Here is a 20,243-nt window from a genome sequence, read left to right as displayed (position 1 = left end):
GATGGGTTTCCCACGTGGACTTTGGTGAGTGAGCGTTAAATGAAAGCTTCAGCTGTTCACAGTATGGAAGAGACACGGAGAAATCTGGACTTGGGGATCCAGAAGAAGTAATGCTCCTGCGGGAGGAGCAGTACGGTCGTGCTCGCTGTCCGGGATTGGTTTGTCCGGGTCGTAGATGAAGCAGGTCAGGGATGCAGGTCTGGTGCATCGGCGCAGGCGTGGTGCTGAGCCAGCCCTGCCACACTGCTGCCAGGCCCACACGGTGTTTGGGAAGGGCCGAGCATCTCGCGGCTGCTACAGAGCCCACGCCGGTGCAGCTGCGAGCGCACAGGTATGCGTGTGTGCCCCCCATATCACCAGCAGCGGGGGAGAAACGCCTCGCGGGGTGGGGGCTGCGCACAGCAGCCTGAACTCAGCCAGGCTGGTGCTGGGCTAACGAACGTGGGGACCCAGGCTGTTCCCTGACAGCCCGCCGGGGATGCCCGCGTTGCTCCCTGCAGAGTGCGTGGTGCCAGGACCGCTCATCAGTGCAGCCACAGGCGCAGCAAACCCATGGACCTCCAGCCATGATGCTGACCCGGGTGCAGCCCCCACACTCGCCCCTCTGCCAGCCTGGAGCCCCCAGACCGACCCACCAGGCCAGCTGCACCCGGCCTCTGCTGCTCCTCGTGGGGCTCCGACGGAGCGACCGCAGCCAGGCCTTCCCACTGCCTGGGTGTCACCACCACACCACGATAACTGGCCACCAGCAGCTGCCTGCATGTCGCCACAGAACCGAAACTGGTTGGGAAAAGCTCCAAGCCATGAGCCTTAACAAACACCCAGGAGCAGCTGATTCACCTGCAGTCTCAAAGCAACATTTGGTGGCAGATGTAAGCGTTACCTGGCTTGTTAAATACTCACTGATGTCTGCACAAATTTGCATTACTTGTGGGACTGACTCGAGAACCAGAGGGGTTATTGGTACAGTCAAACTGCACTGTGCTGGGCACTGTCGCTGCCAGACCTGCTGTGCTCTGCCTGTAAAGCACACCAAAACAAAAGCATAAAGCAGTTAGGTTTTGTGTTTGGTGACCCTTCCTCTTCTCCTCTCAGAGGCCTGGCATTTCTGAAAATGGAACAAACAAGCATGGTTTAATTTCAGCCTTCCTATTGGACTGGAAGTGTCCATTCCCAATTTTTCATGAGCAAGTACCAATAAAACCACCACAGAAATCAATCACTGTATTTGTACAAAACTAATTGAAATACCCTGTTCAGTCACTGCCTCTCATTAATCAGTTGTTGATCCAGACATATGCAAGACAAATCTCTCATATATTTGGAAGCGTATTCAGCAGCACCTCACAGAGAATGCAAGAAAGACACTTAAGGAATGGCCACAAACCTACAAATGCAAGAAACCGATCCCCTGGGATCCACCAGTTCAGCCTTAATGGATGATGTCCACTTAGGAATTAAGAGACATGAAAGTCAAAACCATGAAAAACAAAATTCAAGTCCTTCTTATGTGACTTTTTTTTGGGGGAAAAAAAAAAAAGTAGAAAAAAATCCTTTTTGTAACCTTACATTTGCTAATTATTTAAACAATGTAGTTCTGTAACACCTGCTAGTAGTATTTCCTTCAGGGTTGCCTTAGGGTTTATACACAGGCCAAACTGGATTGATGTACATAAATTAATGCTTTTACTGATAACTACAGAGAGTACGAGCTGGAAGCAGGAGCAAGACACGTTCTACGTCCTCACCCTTACCCTGTTTCACGCGCATGTGAACCCACGCCTCTCCAGCTCTGCCTTTGGTGCAGTTCCCTGAGAACTCTCGTACTCATCTCCAGGCATCTCTGAAATTCAACATTTTGGTAAGCTGCATCCACTAACTTACTTTTATAACCATCCTTTACAAATAATGTGTATTTTTAATAATCTTTTATGGAAGGAGCCAGTTTTTTATCTGAATTGCAGACTCAACTCTGCTAGATTCATATGGAATTAATAAAGTGTCTCTCCTGTTGACTAAAGCTGAATTGTCATTGTACACAAATGACCGAGACCCTAACGTGAACCGTTCAAGCTTAATGTAGGTTTCAAGTAGAGACTTGCCAAAAAGGGGCTAATAAATATTTACTCACATGAACAGTACTGTGCATTATGTTCTCTGTTAATCTAAATGGCATAAGAAAACCAGAAAACCTCAGCTGAATTGGTATTATTTATTATGGAAACTTTAATGTTGCAATTGCAATATCTAGAGGACAGGACAAGCTGCAGTTCTGAGGCAGCCTTGACTTCGCAAAACCTTGAAAATACTTTGAGAGCAACATGCAAGCAGAGAGGAAAGTTCTAACGTCATCAGAGATATGTGTAACGATTTTCAGAAGGAAAAGGATTTTTTTTGAAACATCCTCCAAAACACAGTGATATACTTTTACAGAAAGTCTACCCCCAAAACCTTTCAGAAATTAAGGCAGTTTCTACTGTCACAGGCACTCGTTAAGTACAGTGACTCTGAATGTAACTTGGGCCAGATGCAGATCATTTTGGAATATACAGAATAAATCAATGCACAATTGCCAGTATGGAAACAGTGGACACACACGTATTACAGACATTCAAAGCAAACTGTCAAAAGTGGATCAAAGTAACATCACTGTAATAGTATCCATTCAGAAAAAGCGCACCAAACCTAAAGGAGCTGCTCTGAGCTTTCCATCTGTGTGGCAGCAGAACTGGCTAAGCGAGCCTCGTTAATAACCCATATGAGATGAGGAAGCACAAAGATGTGTAATTCTGGGTGGCGGAGCCAGCGGGGTGGGCATGGAGCACAGGAAGCCCTGGGACAGGTCTGATGGCAGCCAACCACTGCCACTTTTGTCCCTACAGAGCAGTTCGGTGGTGTTACTGTTTATTTCCAACATTTTAAGGCATGTAGGCTTTACAGAAAGTGGAGGCAAGACCCACCTGAGGTACCTCTGCTATCCCAGGAGGATAAGTGACAGGATGATGGCAAGGGACAACAGAGACAGTGGGGACAGAGGGAGAACACAGAAAGCGGGGGAGGGAGGAATACCTTTGCTATTTTTTAAATTCCGTACCGTGACCCCCTTCCCAGGGCTCTTGTGGTACTGGAAAACGACTGGCACTGGTTCAACTCCTGTAATGTTTTTCTGTAATAAAGCTCTCTCCAAAGTACTGCCGCTCTTTTGGGGGAGTAGAAGGTAAAAGCTCCTCATACCTCATCCTGGTAACTGCAGTCTCAGCACTGCGTAGCTCCACGTACCTCAAAGGAGCAACTCTGCTGGGATTCAGGGTCAGTTGTTATCACATCTAGTTTGCCTGTGCTCTCTGATCCCCTGCTCTCCCTACAGCCAGCATCGAGGAGCCCCAGCAAAGGCACCGAGGTGTCAAAGGGGCAGCTCTGCTGCTCCTAAATGTCATCAGGGCTCCCAACCAAAGTACAGACACCCTGAGAAGGGGTCCTGCCTGCTTCCCCTTGTCCAGGAGGAGGACACAGCTGTCATGACAGTAAAATGCAAACAAGGTTATTCTACATTCGAAGACTACCTTTAAAACTAATGTTACGATTTAACATTAAACACAGTGTTTGTGTTGAAAACCCAGACTGGTCTGATTTGACTAGGACATAACAGTGCAAGGCCAGAGATGTGTTATTCATTAAATTAGTTAACTAAGAGTACACAGTTCCTCGTTTTAGTAGAACTACAGATGGCTGCTCCAAATCTTAGGGACAACTTTGGAATTTTTATTTTCAAAGGATTTTCACAGCCTACAGAAGCGTGCTCGAGAAGAATGTGCAGAGAGGCTGAAGAAAACACTACAACACTGTGCCACAAATCTTCTAAAAGAAACACATTTTACAGTCAGTTAAAGCAGATTGATTATCATTATAGGTTTAACATTGTCAAATGCAGTCGGGAAGACCAAGTGAGAAGAGGAGGCTTTTGTAATTCTCATTCTTGTGAAGTAAACATTTCACGCTTTGACAATTCCAGGCAATCAGAATTTGCTACTGGAAAAGATCTTTTGAGTTTGCATTCTTGGTGAGTCAGGTGGAAACTCTCCCAGGAAGGCTGTGAGATGATACTCCTGGAGAGGGAGTCCCCCTTTTGTTTTTGCTAGCTTGGTCTGCAGATCTTCAACCTTGGATTTAAAACAAAACAAACAAACAAAAATAAAGAATGGATATAGAAGTATATGTAATTAAGAACAGAAAGTAATGCTTATGTCTAATGGGCCAGATTTTTACCTGCTCCTTCTGCAGCCTCCATTTGTATACACATGAAGCCGTACACAAACTATAACTAGACTACACACTTGAATTGCCTTGTCCATCCACCATGTCCAACACCATGTGTTAACTGTGCAAGCATAAGAATGTGCTAGGATTTACATCTCCAGTCCCATGCACGTTTAAATTTAACATTTAAATATGTGCACGTTTTAAAATAGCTGAAATGGAAACAGCAAATACATGCATAGGTCAGTTTGTAGGAATAAAGAAGCTATCGATTATAAAAGAGCTGGAAGCATTAAAGCTCAACAGATTTTGAAAGTAATAAACAGTATAACTACATGTACCACTAAACTTATTACTAATAAATATATTTGTGAATAGTCTCAACTCAATATTGGTATGTAAATATATTTTTTACCAGATTAAGATTCATATTCATTCACTTAGATATTTCACAAAATTGTAATAAACTTGAAAGTTGATGGAAACTCAGTAAAGCTCTTGAAAGTCTTCATGAAACTATTCTGCTTTTTAGAAATACAACTGCAGATTTTAAAACATTTTTTTCCTACTCTGTATGTTATGAGTACTATAGAATACAATACAGTCATATTCAAAGTACCATAACCTTGGGGGTTCCAAAATACTTTAAGATTATCGTGCCAAGTTTACACACATTTCATACACAAAAGCTCACAGTGAAGTCCATGAGCAGATCTTTGCAGGCTTTGGCCCCTGATGGTCCATTCCACATATCTTTTTTAAAACAACTTTAAAAAAAATGAAAACAATTAAGCTAATACAATTACATCTTTCCACTGTTTGAAGCATGCATTCCATAAAACATGCTCCTTTGTGCCAGCACGACGCACCCGCTATTAACGGCATGCTGTGAAGCTGAAAGTCACTCAGAATAAGTGAATGAACTCAAGCTCCTCAAATCCCACAGTTCCCCAATTGCCATCATAACGTGTTCCTTTTTGGGTGGTAATTACCACTTTTAAAGTACTAGTAGGCCATTACAGACAGAGCAGTTCCCCTGCTCTGCCAGGCTTGTAGTTTGTGCAGACATACCTGACGCTGCAGCTAACCAGAAGACATTTTGCAAGCCAACCACCACGCTACTGAGCTCCCGGGGATACTGTTAAGGAATGGGATCTCCTGAGTAGCACCAAGACTCTCAGATGTGTACTTGGGAAACCAAAGGGCAGATTGCCAATGGAAACCACAAAGGCCATGAAGCCCATCCTGAGCTGCAGCCATGTGCTGCCCCATGAGAGCGGAGAGACCCTCCCAGGGCACCAGGAGCCCACGGCACAGGGCAGGCAAAGCCCCTACGGAGTCCACTCCTAAATGCCAGGGTGATGTTGTCATACGTGACTCTTATGCCTACCTCGAGGAACAAGTTCCATTTTGGGAGCGCGCAGCTTGCGTTGTGCTGTGCGTGACGTCGTGGAACGCGAGGGACGAGGGTAATTTTAGAACAGTGTCACGATTTCCTGGCATAGGGACAGATGCTTTGCACTATGTGTGACTTGTTTGCCCTGTTATGTATAGCAGGGAGGCTGTGCTTTCAGCACATTAGATTGCTTTGGTTCTAAGGCCAAAAGATGCTTTGACTAAAATCAGTTTCTTTTTTCCAAGAGTACATGTACTGTAAAGTGGCACAAACACTGAAAAAATGAGGCTATGAAATCCATGGCCTTTACGTGATCAGTTCACAGAACTACAGCCACATGTGCATTTCCAGTATTTCTACTCGGTGACTGCTGGGACTCCCCAGGACCTGGAAAGCCCGCACGTTAAGTGAAAAGTTCAAACATAGCTGACTCCCAGCAGGCACAAGTTCTCACAATTGCGTAAGAAGGAGCTGCAATGGGATGGTCTTTTGATGGACTCCTGCTCGTCTTTGGAGTAAGTGAACAGTTTTGGAGCCACTTCATATTCCTTCTGCATTATAAAAGAGTTTTATTTATTCCTACAATGTAATTCTTTACTGGAAAAAGGCTTTGCCGAATTTAGTACCACCGATACTACCTCTACATATTAATGAAAGTGATTGCTTGCTTCATTAGAATGCATGATACGTACACAATGTGCCACGGCATTCAAAGAATCACATCGAGCATTTGTACTTGCTCTGCCCTCAGGAAACATATTCTAAGACAGTTTGCTTTTTTGAATCTGACAAAACCATCAGTTGGGCGCATGACACGGAGGGAACGGCCCTGGCAGGCGGAAGAGAAAGGAGAGGGGCCAGCAGAGCGAGCGGCCCCACTGCGGGCTGGCTGGTCCCTGGGAGATGCCCCGCAATCACCACCCAGCCCTGCGGAAGCCAGTCAGTATCAGTAGCAACCTCATATCCACGGGAATCAAACATCAGCCCGGGCTCTTGAGGCAAACTGATTGAGCTGAGTGTCTGGATTATGCACAGCAAACAAACTAAATGCAAAGCACTGACTCATTTTATTGAAAGATATATAACTTAATTGTAACTAGCTATGCAGTTTGGAAAACTGAAGTAATACTTTCAGTCAAGACAAAGTAATTCCTAATAATGTTGCAATACGCAAATAAATTTTACAGCTACACCAACTTTAATAACAGCTCTCAATTTTCTCTTCCCAATCGGGACACTTACTGATGTCTCAAGGTATAGATTTATGAGTCCTCTTTCCAATTGTAAATGGATAATTTTGAATTTTAACTTTTTGCCGTATTAACCGCTTGCATTGAATGGCTTGTGCAGCACGTGATAAAAATCATCATCTATGTCTACTGAGTTTTACAGTAGCCTTTTGCCATCTTTTATGCTTTTCTTGGTTTTTGTCTTCTATCTTAGAATTTTGGCTTTGCTTTTGAAAGACTCAAAGCGCTACAGATGTTTAAGTCTGTTTATATATGTGCATGTTGTGTACATGTACACATACATAGAGAGAGTTTTAGCATGGCAAAAATACATTGTTTAATTTTTAACAATTTTAATTTTTAAATATTTGGTACCTCAGTTTTTTGTGAAATTAACGAAATGTCAAATTAGCAACTGTTCATCAGCACAGAGTACTGTGTTCACCGTACTTCCAGAAAAAGAGAAGATACTTACTGTCTCAGTATCTTGTTTTGCTTTCTTCATTTCCACTCGGGACGTTCCTTTTAATTTTTCTCCTCTTGCTTTCATCATTTGTGTGTGCTGTTTGATGCGCTGTTCCAGTTTCTTATCTCTGAGGGATCTAAGTAAGCATGGTAAAACTATTATTTCAGTTGTTTTATATTCATTGACCTTTCTGTTTTCAGTTTCACATATTTTAACACGTTTCTGCCAAAAACATAAATACAGACACAGGGAGCAAAACAAACAAATACTGTGGCTTTGCCTTTGTTAATACGCACCTTGTGGTGTATGCACCACGTGGTGGTCTTGCACTGCTGTATCTTACATTGGCTTTTACACTTGCAGGAATTTATTTATTTAGTTCGTTATCTAAATCAACCCCTGACCTTGCTCAGTGCATAAGCTCGATGGTGTTCTGGGGATGGGTCCGAGTTTGGCAGTGATGCAGAGTGGTTTTGGTGAGTCCTTTGCATAGCTGCTGGAGAAGCTGGAAGACTTTCAGTGAACAAGGCAGTGGAATAAAAAGAAAGAAAAAAAAAGGAGAGGTGTACGGTCAGGGAAGCTGAATGAGATCCTGTAATTCAAGGCAGGAAACACCAATGGGGAGTTCAGTACAAGAAGCAGGTGAAACTAAACGAAACGCTGTAGAAGGTGGCTAACAAAACAAGAATTTGAAGGGACCCAGAGCTGTACCCAGCGCAAGCGGCTGAGCCACCTACAGCACATGCCAACCACTTCCCAACTGTCTTGCCTGTAAATTTAAAATCATGTTGGGCAGCAGACATACAAAAAAGAGTACTACAGAACAGCCCTTCCCAATGCACTAGGGATATTCATGCAGGTACAAAAGTCAATACAAGAACAGGAAATACCAATGACTGCTAAATAAATGTATTCACTGTACTTTATGTGCTCATCAGACCTGTCTGGCCATAGCTGTGGTATCTGTAATCACCTCTCTTCCATATTACACGGTAGTATAATAAATATAATGTATTTTTCCTTAAAGCTGATTAAAATTGTCATTGATTAACAGACATCTGTTTAGTAGTTATGTCCTGAGATTATCAACTAGAACATGCTTGTACAGTTAGTCAAGTTACAGCCCCATATAAAAGTACATTAATTTTTAGAAGTGCAAAATGGAGTAAACCAACACATTTTGTAATCAGAAGAACAAACAGAACATTTCAAGCTTTCCCCATTTACGTTAAAACCAAACAGACACACACCCCCCGCCCCCGAAACTTAATTTGAATACTTTCTAAAAATAGCATCAAACATTTTACAGGCTCTTAAGAATTTGGGACATGCTCATACTTCTCCCCTCTCTTTTTCTTCTTCTTCTTTTTTGTTTTTTTTTTAAACCCTCAAAAAGAAGAATGATTTCAAGTATTTTCCAGCCCAGCTGACAGACTAGAACAACTGAGACAAGCATGTAAATTTATACTCCAGGACAAGCCTGTCAAGGTGAGGCCATCAATCAGTTGAGATTTGTTTAGTTCATTTTGCAAAAAGGACCAGAGATACTCAATTTCTGTTCAGCCCTCTGGCTCACACTCACTGTATTAAGATGATATAGAGATACTATAAAATAGTTGGTTTATTATTATTAAAATAAATTATTACTATAATAAAATAGGAAGTGCTTTAACAGCATGCTTCTTGTCTTGATATTGCATTGTACATGAAGGAGAAAATGCATATAGCTCAGGTGCAAGTCTCAAAGCGCTAGTGATTCTCTATTAAATTTTTATTTCTTTCTAAAGTGAATTAACTTGCTTATTTCTCTTTTAGTCACTGTGTTTGTTGATTAGGGTGCAAGATTTTTTTACTTGACAGGACAGCAAAAAAGAAATTAATACTTTCATACTAACAAAACTAAATGTAAGTCATCAGTAGCGTTACATAGGAAGTGTTTATAATCTTTATCTTTTTAGCACTCGCCTTGTAGCTTCATCTTTTGCTTTCTGCAATCTCTCTTCTATTATTTCAGGTGTATGGTCCTGTTTCTCAGCTCCCTCTTTCATGGTGTAGTAACCGATGTTATCAGTAGCGTACGATGCATGTTTTGGTATCTACAGCAAAACAGAATGCTAACGCGTTGTATGGAAATAATAGCTATTAAAGACTGGTTTCATACTGAAATTAAAAATGTAAAGGCCGTGGTTCTGCGAAGCCATGGTTAGTGCCCAGGGACTGCTGGGGAAATGCCGAGGCTGGTGGTGGGTGGCTGAGCCTCCCAGGCAGCACCCAGGGCCAGGGTGGCTGGGGCAGGCACCAGCGAGCACCACAGCAGGCTGTAAAACCCGCTGGGGACACCCTCGGAGGGAGACGCTTTCCATGTGTTTTCCCCACTTGCCACACAGCATGAGCATGCTTAACACAGAGTCCAGGAGGCCAAAAAACAAAGCTGTGAGAAGGCCTGAACACCTTTTCTTTTTTTTTTTTTTTTTTTTTGGTGTTTGTTTTTAAGTGAAATAATAATGATGCTGTGGAGGCCAATGGGAGTTGCATAATGACTATGCTCAGGAGTTCTGCTACGGCTACAACAGCTGAAGTCAGAGTCCTATAATTGAATTCTGCATTTTGTACTCTTATGTTTTTATTGCCTTCAATTAAGTGGTAAAATTCACAGATGAAATGCGATATTTATTTCGTATTTACTTACAAGCGTCTTATTTCCCCAAGATCCGGAGGGAAAAAAACCAGACAAACCAAATCCGTTTAAAGTATTTAAATTCAGATTAATGCTGATGCTTTACATAAACTCCCACCATAAACTGAAAAACTTAAAAATACTATTTAATGACTTCAGAACAAACCATGCAGACCAAAGTGGCTTCCACCCTCCTGCAAGGGGTCGGTAACCATGCCGGTTACATTTTACGCTCCTCAGATCTCATAAAACTTGCTGCACCAATGGTCTTTCAGAAACTCTCAACTTCGGTCTGCGTGGTTTGTTCTTTTTTCAATAAGATCTTACTTTTTTCCAGGTAGATATGCATTTACCGTTAATTATAGCTGAAAGAGATATTTGGTTGACCTCTTATTACTGAAGAACAGGAAAAGGACTTTCACCTGTAACTTCAGTAGCCATGTTCAGTAGCTACATGTTTAGTAGCCCAGTAGAGAGGGCTATCCTAATGGCACAGCTGTACTTCATAATGATACCTGAGCTTCAGGAACATGGCTCAATGGCACAGAACTGCAGCCTGAGTTATCAGAGAAGTTAAAAAGTAGCCTGTGGTGGTCAAGTTCATAAAACTGCCATCATCCCATTTTGGGAGTGTTAAACCAAAACCTTCACCAACATGGCAGCATGGCCCTTGGGGATTACCTGAGCTGATAACTAGAAACAACTGAAGATGTTTCAGCAATATGTCTTCCATTTAACTAAAATATAAAGTCAATTTTGTGGAAAAGTATTAGTCTTAAAAACACGTTACTGAGAAAGCATACTTAATGTACTGGCTGTGTATAGTGGCAACACTCTGCAAGTCCAACCCTTGTCTGCAACGCAAGTAACGGATCACCAGAGCCTGGGAACAGGGAGGGCAACTGCCTGTTTTCTAATTGTCAGCCAAATCTGGGGAGCAAAAGTAGGTAAGACAATAGGGCCATTTGGTAAGAAAACAGTAGTTCCAGGAGAGAGGGTGGGAAGAGGTTCAGAAGAGCTGACACCTTGCATTTGGAATACAAAAGAAGGGCAGCTTCAATGTCCTCCTCTGCCCCAGTGAAGAAGCAGCTGGCACTCTGCCCTTACAGCCTTCTGCCAGATGTTCTGACCACTGGGCTGCACAGTCTCTCTCTCTTTATGTCAGAGGATATTCAGCTATTTATAAATACAGCTCTAGTGGGAAATACTGACAGATACTGACTCAATAGCCTTGTGGAGTCACCTGTGGAAGAGTTAAGTCAATGCCCTACCTCCACATTCAACTCGCATTCCCTGAAACCTGGTCCTTAGCACTTGGTTGTAGGGTTAGGCCCTTCCCTCAGCATTTTCCAAATAAAGCTACAAAAAAATTTTGGTTTCGTTCTGCCAGGTTGAACACCTTTAAAAACTCAAAACTATTCTGTGAAGCCAAATTATTCCCAGACAAACCACCTTACCTATACTTCCATGTTAATAAATTCCCGAGGTTTTGCACTGGGAAAAATTACTGAGGTAGATTTGAAATATTTTATAGGCACTTCATTTTTCTCAGTGCAAAAGCTTGCCTCCAAACTGGCTTACAATAAAACCGCCAGTTATATTTTAATAGTATTGCCTATGACCATGCTTCTGTAACCAGGCTGCTGCAAATAAAGTCAATCAGCTAATAGGACAATGCTATAGAACAAATCTGTTTCTAGAACTGTCCCTTATGACATTATCAATTAAGGTGAAGACAGAGCAGAAATAATACGGCATGCTCACATTGATCTGACACATACGCACAAAAGGAGTACTTACTTTGGGGAAGGTCAAGGTATGCAGTGGCAGCCACAAGCAACCATTACTCAGCTATCTGTGCCTTCATCATAATTACTGAAAACTAGGATTCTAAATCCAAGACAATCCCATAAATCTTAGGAAAAATATTTTACATTTTATTAAGTAAGGGTAGCTGCCTTGTGTTCCCCCCTGCCCCATTCCAACGAGAACAATTTGAAAACTACAATCTTTTGGGTTAGGTAAAGAATATTCTCTGTAACACGCAAGGAATATGAAAACTGCTTCTAACAAGATGATCAGAAAACAAAAATACATTAAACTCGCGAGCAAAAATTAGGGATTGTTAACATAAAAGTATGAGAATGTGTTGCAAAGGTCTCATTAATTTCAGTATTTATTAGGTGTTGATGTCAACTACAGCCAGGGTAGGTACCCCAGTTTGTGTGTGGTCCTGTGGCGCCATCCCGTGTTCAGTGCGTGCACAGGCAGGTACCCACCTTCCAGAAAGCTTCAACTCGGATATACAGCCTTCACGTCCTGTATTGCCTATGCCATTTTAAACCCATCCTTTGTTCTCCCTGTGTATCTATATCACTTGTATCATTGTAAGTACCTAAATAGGTTTGTTTGGTTTGTTTTTTTTTTAAAGAAGAAAAAGCTTTTACAGGAGAAGTTCAAGAACTGTTTTCTGTGAGTGAACATATTACTCTCCCTATTTATTTATGTAGGAACACGGAAGAGAAAAAATGAGGAATATTTAACTGTATCATGTAACAATATATTTATTCTTTCTTGTGTCATTTAAAATTCAATTCCATTCTATGCTAACCAAATTTCCGTAGTCCTAAAACCAGCTGTCCATTTGGCCAGAGCCAAGACCTTCGTGCTAGAGACAGCAGACCACACAGCTTCAACAAGGTAGCGGAACCCCTGGGAGCTGTTATCCATCAGTAAAGTTCTCAGGGCTTCAGCAGGAATTCAGCTAGGAAGTTTTTAGCAAAAAACAATCTGCGTGTTCAGATCTGACCCCTACTGTTCATAGCAGAAAGATGCATTTTTCTCACATAACCTGCTTCTGGTCATGCTCCTGCTTTGAGTATTGTGAAATCACCCTTTATGTTGAATATTGCTACACAACAAACCAGTTTCCGGAACTGTCGCACTCACATTATCATCTTAAAGCACAGATAAAGCAGGAAATAAGTGACCCACATTGGTTTGATCCATATACACGAGCAGGATAATTTTTCACAGGAAGGCCTGTGTTAAATTAGTTAAGCATAAGTAAATATTATTAATCCCACCCAGTAATCAGAATGAGCTACTGGTGCCAGTAAAGTCATGGTTAAAGTACTGCTGCTTACTTTGGGACGACCCAGCTCCAAGTGATCCTTCAGAACACACGGCCGTCCTTGGCCTGCAGCCCACGTCGCCCACACGCACAGAAACCGTCCTGCAAACCTGTTTTGGCACCACAGCAAGCCTACTTTGCTTTTGCTTTATTTCTGTGATAAGGCTGGCCAAAGACATTATCAGAGATAGGAGCATTACATGTATGTATTTATTTAACTTCCAGACAACAAAAGGCAGCAATGAATAATCACAGTCTAAGAAAATCAGGTTAAAAAGTCTGGTAACTGAAACTTGGGTAACAACTTTGTTGAAGACGGATAAAGTGGAATAAAATCCTGCTTATACCACTTTTCCAGCCATCAGTTCCAAAATGTTTTAGCATTGTATTGTGTATAGTATCCTATAGAAAAAATCTGTTTAAATGAAAATTTCTGTTTTGCTAAAGTAACCATAGAGCTCGGCAAGAGCAAGGGGGACTGTCGACAGACTGCTGCCTTGCCAGCGGGTTGCCTCTGGTATATTCCCATGGCTCTGCATGTTAAGTAAAGTTCTGCTGCCAGGATTAAGAAATACTGCTTAATTGGTGGAAAATGTCACACTACGGGTGAGTAGAAAGGTGGAAAAGGGTTGTATTAACATCAATAAACTGCCTGAGTCAGAAGCCCAGGTTCCTGCAGAGTCAGTGAAAATGGCAGACGACTAGGCTCGCTACCGTCAGGTGCCTGCCTTCACCTGTGCGCCGGGAGCTGAGGCTCCTAAAGTCGGCACCTATGTTAGATGGTAAACCTATGTAATCTCCTATTTGATAAACTGCAGTTCAGAAAGACATTTCTCCAAGCACCAATGCATTTAGCAACACAATTTGGCTTAGTTTCAAAAATTAGTTTAAAAAAAACCAAAACAAAACAATAAAAAAACCTTGTAAGCTGGATATGGGGCTGCTTTGGTTTTACTTTTAAAATATATATAAAAAATTGTTTGGTTATGTCAGATGTTGAATTGCAAGTTTTCCTATATTTCTAGAAAAGTTGTAATGTGTTTGTTATACAAGAGTCCTTTTTTTATTGTTTGAGCTCCAGGTATTGCTAAGCAGGTATCAATAAAATGTAACACTAAACCTGTACAAATCCCCCTTTTTTTACCACTGAGGGATGTAACTCACTATAATTTGAAACCGCCTGACATGTCAGAAAAATTTAGATATATTTCTACACTTCCAAGGTTAGAAGTAGTATGCCCGGCAATCGTGAAACTGAGATGAAAGAATTCATCACAGCAAGAGAAAAACTCTCACAGCATTTCAAGTTCCTTCAGTGATCATCTCTAACTGCCTTACTCAGTGTCTGTGTTACAGTTCATTTTCACACCACAGCACTGGAAAAATCATGTGTATTCATTTTCAGCATCTCATCTTTTCCAGTGCTGTATTTTAAGGAATGAGAATCTAATGGCAAAATGAACAGGATAATTTTTTTTACATTTTTTGTTTTAATGTTTGTTACTTTGGGGAAAAAACTTTTCAGGCCTTTGAAATATGCTCAGAAAGGAACCAGAATTGAGGTCCCCTCCTTTCATATGCCAGTATTTACAAATTCCTGGGGGAACCAGAAAATCCAGCCGACTTCACATTCAGTTTGGCAGAGGCAACATCTCATATTGGAGGCGTTCAATAATTTAAAAAATCATATTTCAACATACGCACTTCTGTTTTAACGCCTCCAAGTAGCCTGATTATTGGAGCCACTACAGATTTTGAATAGCAGTTTGAAGGATCTGGCAACTCCTACACTGCACATGGGGCTGCAGCACTTCACACAGCAGCCATAGTCCACATGGATATTTGAGAAAGGGTCTGCAAAGCCATTGCCAAAGTGCTGGCATTTAAAGTCCTGGTTTTCTCTTTTTAAATTTTGAAATATATGGGCTGTAAAGAAAATAAATCAAAGGGTGTCATTAATGGATTGTTTTTTCCAGTGTCCTACCCTGCTATTTTCTGTAACATACCATAGCTGCACTTGTAGGTGAAAATCTAAACTTTTTTTTTTTTCTTTCATCAACTTTGCTCAGCTGCGCCATTCCTGAAGCATTTCTTTATTGCTGAAAAAGTTAATTTATGTCAAACTCTTAAAACCATAATTTAAGAGGTGAAGATTACTACTTTTGTTTGCATGCTTAGCCATTTACAGGTGAACAACATACGATATTTATTAGACATACCGATTCTTAACAAAGAGAAACACAATACCAGGGGCCTCTTCATGAAACGTTAACTTACCAAAGGAAGATAAGAACTGCAAAGACCCACCTGCACTTCCCAGTTTAGTGGAGGAATATAGCAGCAAAGAGCAGGACATAGATTCAAACAAAAGCCAAGCAGAGCAATGAAACTGCTCAGAGAACTGGTAACAACCTACATGGTTCATCTCTGGACTACAGGTTAAACCTGGTAAGTTTAGACACTGAGTAAATCTGAGTAAATCTGAATAAACATAAAGAAGTAGACAGTTGTACCACAAAAAGTTCTACCGGATAATGTAATCTGACCCATCATGTTTCTAAGGTTCATCAACGAAGGTCTCATTAACATGCTACCTACTCTGATTCTGAATGTACACAGCGATTCTCCAGCTCTTCTTTGTTTCAGTCCTAAGTTTCAGGCTACATCTCCTTGTACTGTCATTGCCTGGCACATAGAGTAACCCTCTTCATTTCCTCTGTTTCTTTAAAAAATACTTGTCAACTATAATAATGCCTAATAAATTAATACTTTAATAAACAAGACATTGTCCCCAGTCTCTTGTTATGAATGCTTTCCTGAAGCCTTCCCAGCATTTTCCTCTTGACCTCTATATTCTATCTGTAACTATTCATAAAGCTAAGGAACACTCCCATCAAAGTCCAACAAGAAGCTAAGCGAACACCTCCTTTGTGTCAGCATCTCACCTGAGAAAGAATGGGGGTCAGGAAAAAGAAAAGAAAAAAAAGAAAAGAAAGGAAAAAAAAAGACAGCCACAATTCAAAGGTAGGGCAGGTCACGACACGTGAGAGCTCAGCCTTGTTCCCCGTGGTTGCTCTACCGCTGTGCACACAACTGGTTAAATAACTCACAATAGAAGCAGGCTCACTTTTACTGGCCCTGGCCCAAATGATTGCTCACTGCCCAAATCACAAGCACCTCGATACGTGTTTCTTAGGAGCTGGGAATCCTGCTCAACCGACAGCATTCCCTGCCTGACAGGAAGGGAAAGGCAGACAAGAATTCCCTGGCCCCGCTTCTCTCCTCCTGGTTTTTCCCTCTGTCCTGGTGCAGGGAGGCCCAGGGTGCACCAAAGCACACCAGATGTAACTCAAACCACTGGAACACAGAGCTCCACTGTGTGCACCCCACAAATCCAGGGCATTTCCCTGTCAGAACACAACCATCATGTGCTTCCAAAAAGTGCCACAGAGATGTGTTTGTTCTGTAACATGACTTTTATAACTCCAGTTGTAAAAGAAAAAAAAAGGTATTTAAAATGATACAAATTAGGACCAACATTGTCTCATTTCTTCGGTCTAATCTGTAGTAAGTGGATTGATTTCTGAACAGCGGTACAAATGTATGCATATAGTAGAAAAATGCTGAAATATAAACAAGTTCTTTCAGCAAAATTTGTTCAATACATATACTCTTTATACCCTAGCTGTATCACATTTTTGTCATATGCAGAGTTTGCCCTCTAGCTGTAAGCCTTCTGACAGCCAAGATAAAGTTAACTAAGTTTACATGTAATGCAACATCAGAATCAACTGAAATGGATTTATTTTCTGCTCAACTGGAATAGGAATTCACAGAGTTCCATGGCCAAGTTGGTAAGAAGCTTGGTAAGTCACTTTTCTTGTTGCCTTGGAGGACCATATTTTGTAAAAGGCACTCTCTATATTTCCACTTGTAGTGCAAAATATTTGAAATTACTTCTTTCCTTTTAAATAGTCAATCAAGCAATCTATTAAGAAGCTAAGTAGCAACTTTTAAAAGACAGTAACATAGTACTTGATTTTTCCTTTGTTCAAATAAAGTTTATTCCTCTTTCAGCTCCTTTTCTGCTGCCAATCTGCATTTTTCAGCTTGCTTTGCTTGAATTGTCCTATCATAGAATAGAAACTCAATAAATGTATTTCTCTGTGTGGACATCCTCCTTTTAAAACAGACAGTTTGATATTGTTAACTAAATACAACATAGAAAAATAAGCATATTTAATGATGGGATGTACACAAAATGCAGGTTTTTTATCTACTGGCAATCCTGCATATGAGCAGTCTGTTTTATTTCCATATAACCATTAAAATATTTAAAGCAAAAAACATGTTTTAAGTAATTCACCAAATGAATTACCTAATACAACCTTGGGCTTGCAGGGGTTTTTATGGCGAGGGAAAAAAGTAAGTAAGTATAAACTGTGAATTCTGCAACATTTTTTCCCATACTGTTGATACTTCAAAAACAAAAAACCCTAAACCGTGAGAGTATCACTATCAAACAGTATGTAAACTATACACCATAAAACGCAGAGAATAGTGAGAAATGGGGCAATGCAAGGTTTGAGATCTGGTGTTGAGGCACACCATAGGACAGACGGCCACCCCGAGGTTTCCGTCACATAAGAAAAGCCATAGGCCTAACAGTGAACACAGAATGCACGGGGAAGTCTGTCAATCTCCCACATCCCTTCCATGCTAATTAAGCACATGGATTTTTGCTATTGACTTACAGTATTTTATGTTTTCTGGGAGCAACATCAGAGATATGGAGGCAAACGCAAAAGGGCAAGGAGTGAAAGAAAGAAGGCAAGAAAGAAAATTCACAGTAAATATAAAAATCCCTTTCCTATTTTTTTTTAAATGTGAAACCTATTGAAATGGTCAATAGTTTAAAAAAGTCAGCTCTAGTTTATTAAACACTAGTCTTGAGAAATAATTTTTAAGTAACAATAAAAATGTTCATGGTGGGGGGGGAATCATCACTATCATGGTAAATATTGACAAAAAAATAAAATTAAGAACACTTCCACTGTGCTTATTCTATCCTATACACAAAAAGGTACTTTCCTTTTTCAGAAAGGGTTCACCAACAAATTCTCCCAAATAAGGTTTGCATTGTGAAATATGATAAAAAAAGCATTTATTAAATGCCTTGTATGCAAATGTAAAGGAATGTAATGTCTTATCTTGTTTCTATACATAGTTAATTATCATATTGCATATACTAGAAATGAAAATTTAAGTTACCTGCAGGATTCTACAGTTCTTTGTTATTCTGTATTATAAAATTCTATTTTTTTCAGTAGAATGAAGCTGGACATTCAAGAGTACAATTATCAAAATAGGAACAAAAAGGAAGTAAATGAGAAAATATAAAAGATTGATAGTGGTTTTTAATTTCGGAGAAAAATATTTTAAAATAGAAAATATAAAAGTTGTTTTGTATTCTATATACTTGTCAGAAATACCATTTATTCATCAAATACATATTTGACAGTGAGTACAATGACACATATTAAACTGCTTTTATATTTTCCAGTAGAAATGCAGAGTTTTCCAGCACTTGCAAGATCCTTATCATACACCATTGCATGAAGCTTAGTCACCTGCAAAGAGTAGCTGACTCAGAGTAGAGGTGTTCTTGCTTTCTGTGGCTTTTCCCTGCTTCAGTAAAATAATGAGTTGCACCCACATGTTCATCAGCAAGAAGTTCTTCTTTTTCATCTTTTATAATTTCTTCTTTCAGCTTCTGAAATTTTAGCTTTTCCTCTTCACTAGGCCACTCATCTGAAAAATCGAAACTGGACTGCAACAATTCACTTAAGTTTAGCTTCTCAACAGGTGGCACTTCTATGGGAATTAGAGGGAGATTACTGTAATCCTATGTATCAATTAAATTTATTGGTTTTTAAGAAAAACACAGCATTTACATAGTGTCAGTCAATGACTAACAGAAGTGGGATTCATTGGTCTTTTTTTCTTTTAATACATATTTTATTCTCCAAGATTTTTCACAAGTTTAAAGTAAACTGTGTTCTCGAAAAAAACCCAACAATCTAGTGATGGATGTGAGCAGAAGAGTAGCTTCCTTTTGATTGATAATTTATGTATCTCATGATTTGGTAAACTCTTCACCCAGCTTTTTATCAATTCCACCATGCAGAAGCCAATCCAACTTCCAATCATTTTTGTTATGTGCTAACTACTTCTTACAGCAAGTTTAAGAGCCACGTGTCCTCAATACCCTGCAGAAATCCAGTTCTCAGAGTAGCATCCATAGCCTTACTCCCTGAAGGTCCCTTGTTGCCTTCACCATGGACACGTGTGACCCAAAGAACATGGCTCCATATCACTGCCGAAGCCCCTGCCTCCTCCAGGGCTGACCCAAGACCCATACAATGGAACAGAGAGTCTACCACAGACAGCGGCAAGGTTTAAATATGGCTGTGTCAAATATACTGTATAAACAACAGTCAATTCTGAAACAGAGTAGGACACAAAAGTGGAAAATCCTAGCTTTGTACTGGGATCTCTGCTTCGAGGAAAAAAATAGAGTGGAAATTAAGACTCACATAATGCATGTACATATAAGGATTGACATATATATAAGGCTGTATATAACTAACTTTTTCTCTCACTTCATTTTTCTGCAGCATTTATAGCCTGCCAATGTAGATTTGGGTATAAATAAGTACTGCATGAACTGTGTATGACTGAACTAGAGTTCTCTGCATGATGAATAGAAGTTAAAAATATGTTCCATGTATCAGAGGAAGTAAAAAGGCAAAGCAAACGGATACAATAATCATTAACATACTACAAGTGCCCAAATGCAATCTGTGAGTCAAAACAAGATTTTTTAACATAATCAGTTTAAGTATGTAATGTAATGACAAAAAAAACAAAGACTGATGGAAGCTTTAGGACACTTTGCATTTCATCCCAGCTGGCATCTCAGGTTAAACAAATTTAGCGTTATCTCAAATTACACCTTTATAGGTATTAATCTTCACACACAACTGCACTTTCGTATCTACATGACGATGACTAATTCTGGGGTA

At 40.4% G+C, this 20,243-nt stretch overlaps 1 protein-coding gene across 1 annotated transcript in view; it reads right to left on the bottom strand.

The window, feature by feature from the left end:
• Nucleotides 1-4,016: 4,016 nt before the first annotated feature.
• LRRC27 (leucine rich repeat containing 27) overlaps nucleotides 4,017-20,243 on the bottom strand; it is a 31,475-nt gene continuing 15,248 nt past the window's right edge. Inside the window, 7 exon segments of the mRNA XM_049810459.1 lie at nucleotides 4,017-4,160; nucleotides 7,358-7,484; nucleotides 9,314-9,444; nucleotides 15,165-15,196; nucleotides 15,199-15,257; nucleotides 17,198-17,287; nucleotides 18,789-19,038. Of these exon segments, the coding sequence (XP_049666416.1) occupies nucleotides 4,017-4,160; nucleotides 7,358-7,484; nucleotides 9,314-9,444; nucleotides 15,165-15,196; nucleotides 15,199-15,257; nucleotides 17,198-17,287; nucleotides 18,789-19,038 (833 nt within the window).

Source organism: Accipiter gentilis, chromosome 9 (genome assembly GCF_929443795.1).
Source record: "Accipiter gentilis chromosome 9, bAccGen1.1, whole genome shotgun sequence".
In the NCBI taxonomy this organism is placed as follows: domain Eukaryota; kingdom Metazoa; phylum Chordata; class Aves; order Accipitriformes; family Accipitridae; genus Astur; species Astur gentilis.
This window is presented reverse-complemented; position numbering and strand designations above follow the sequence as displayed.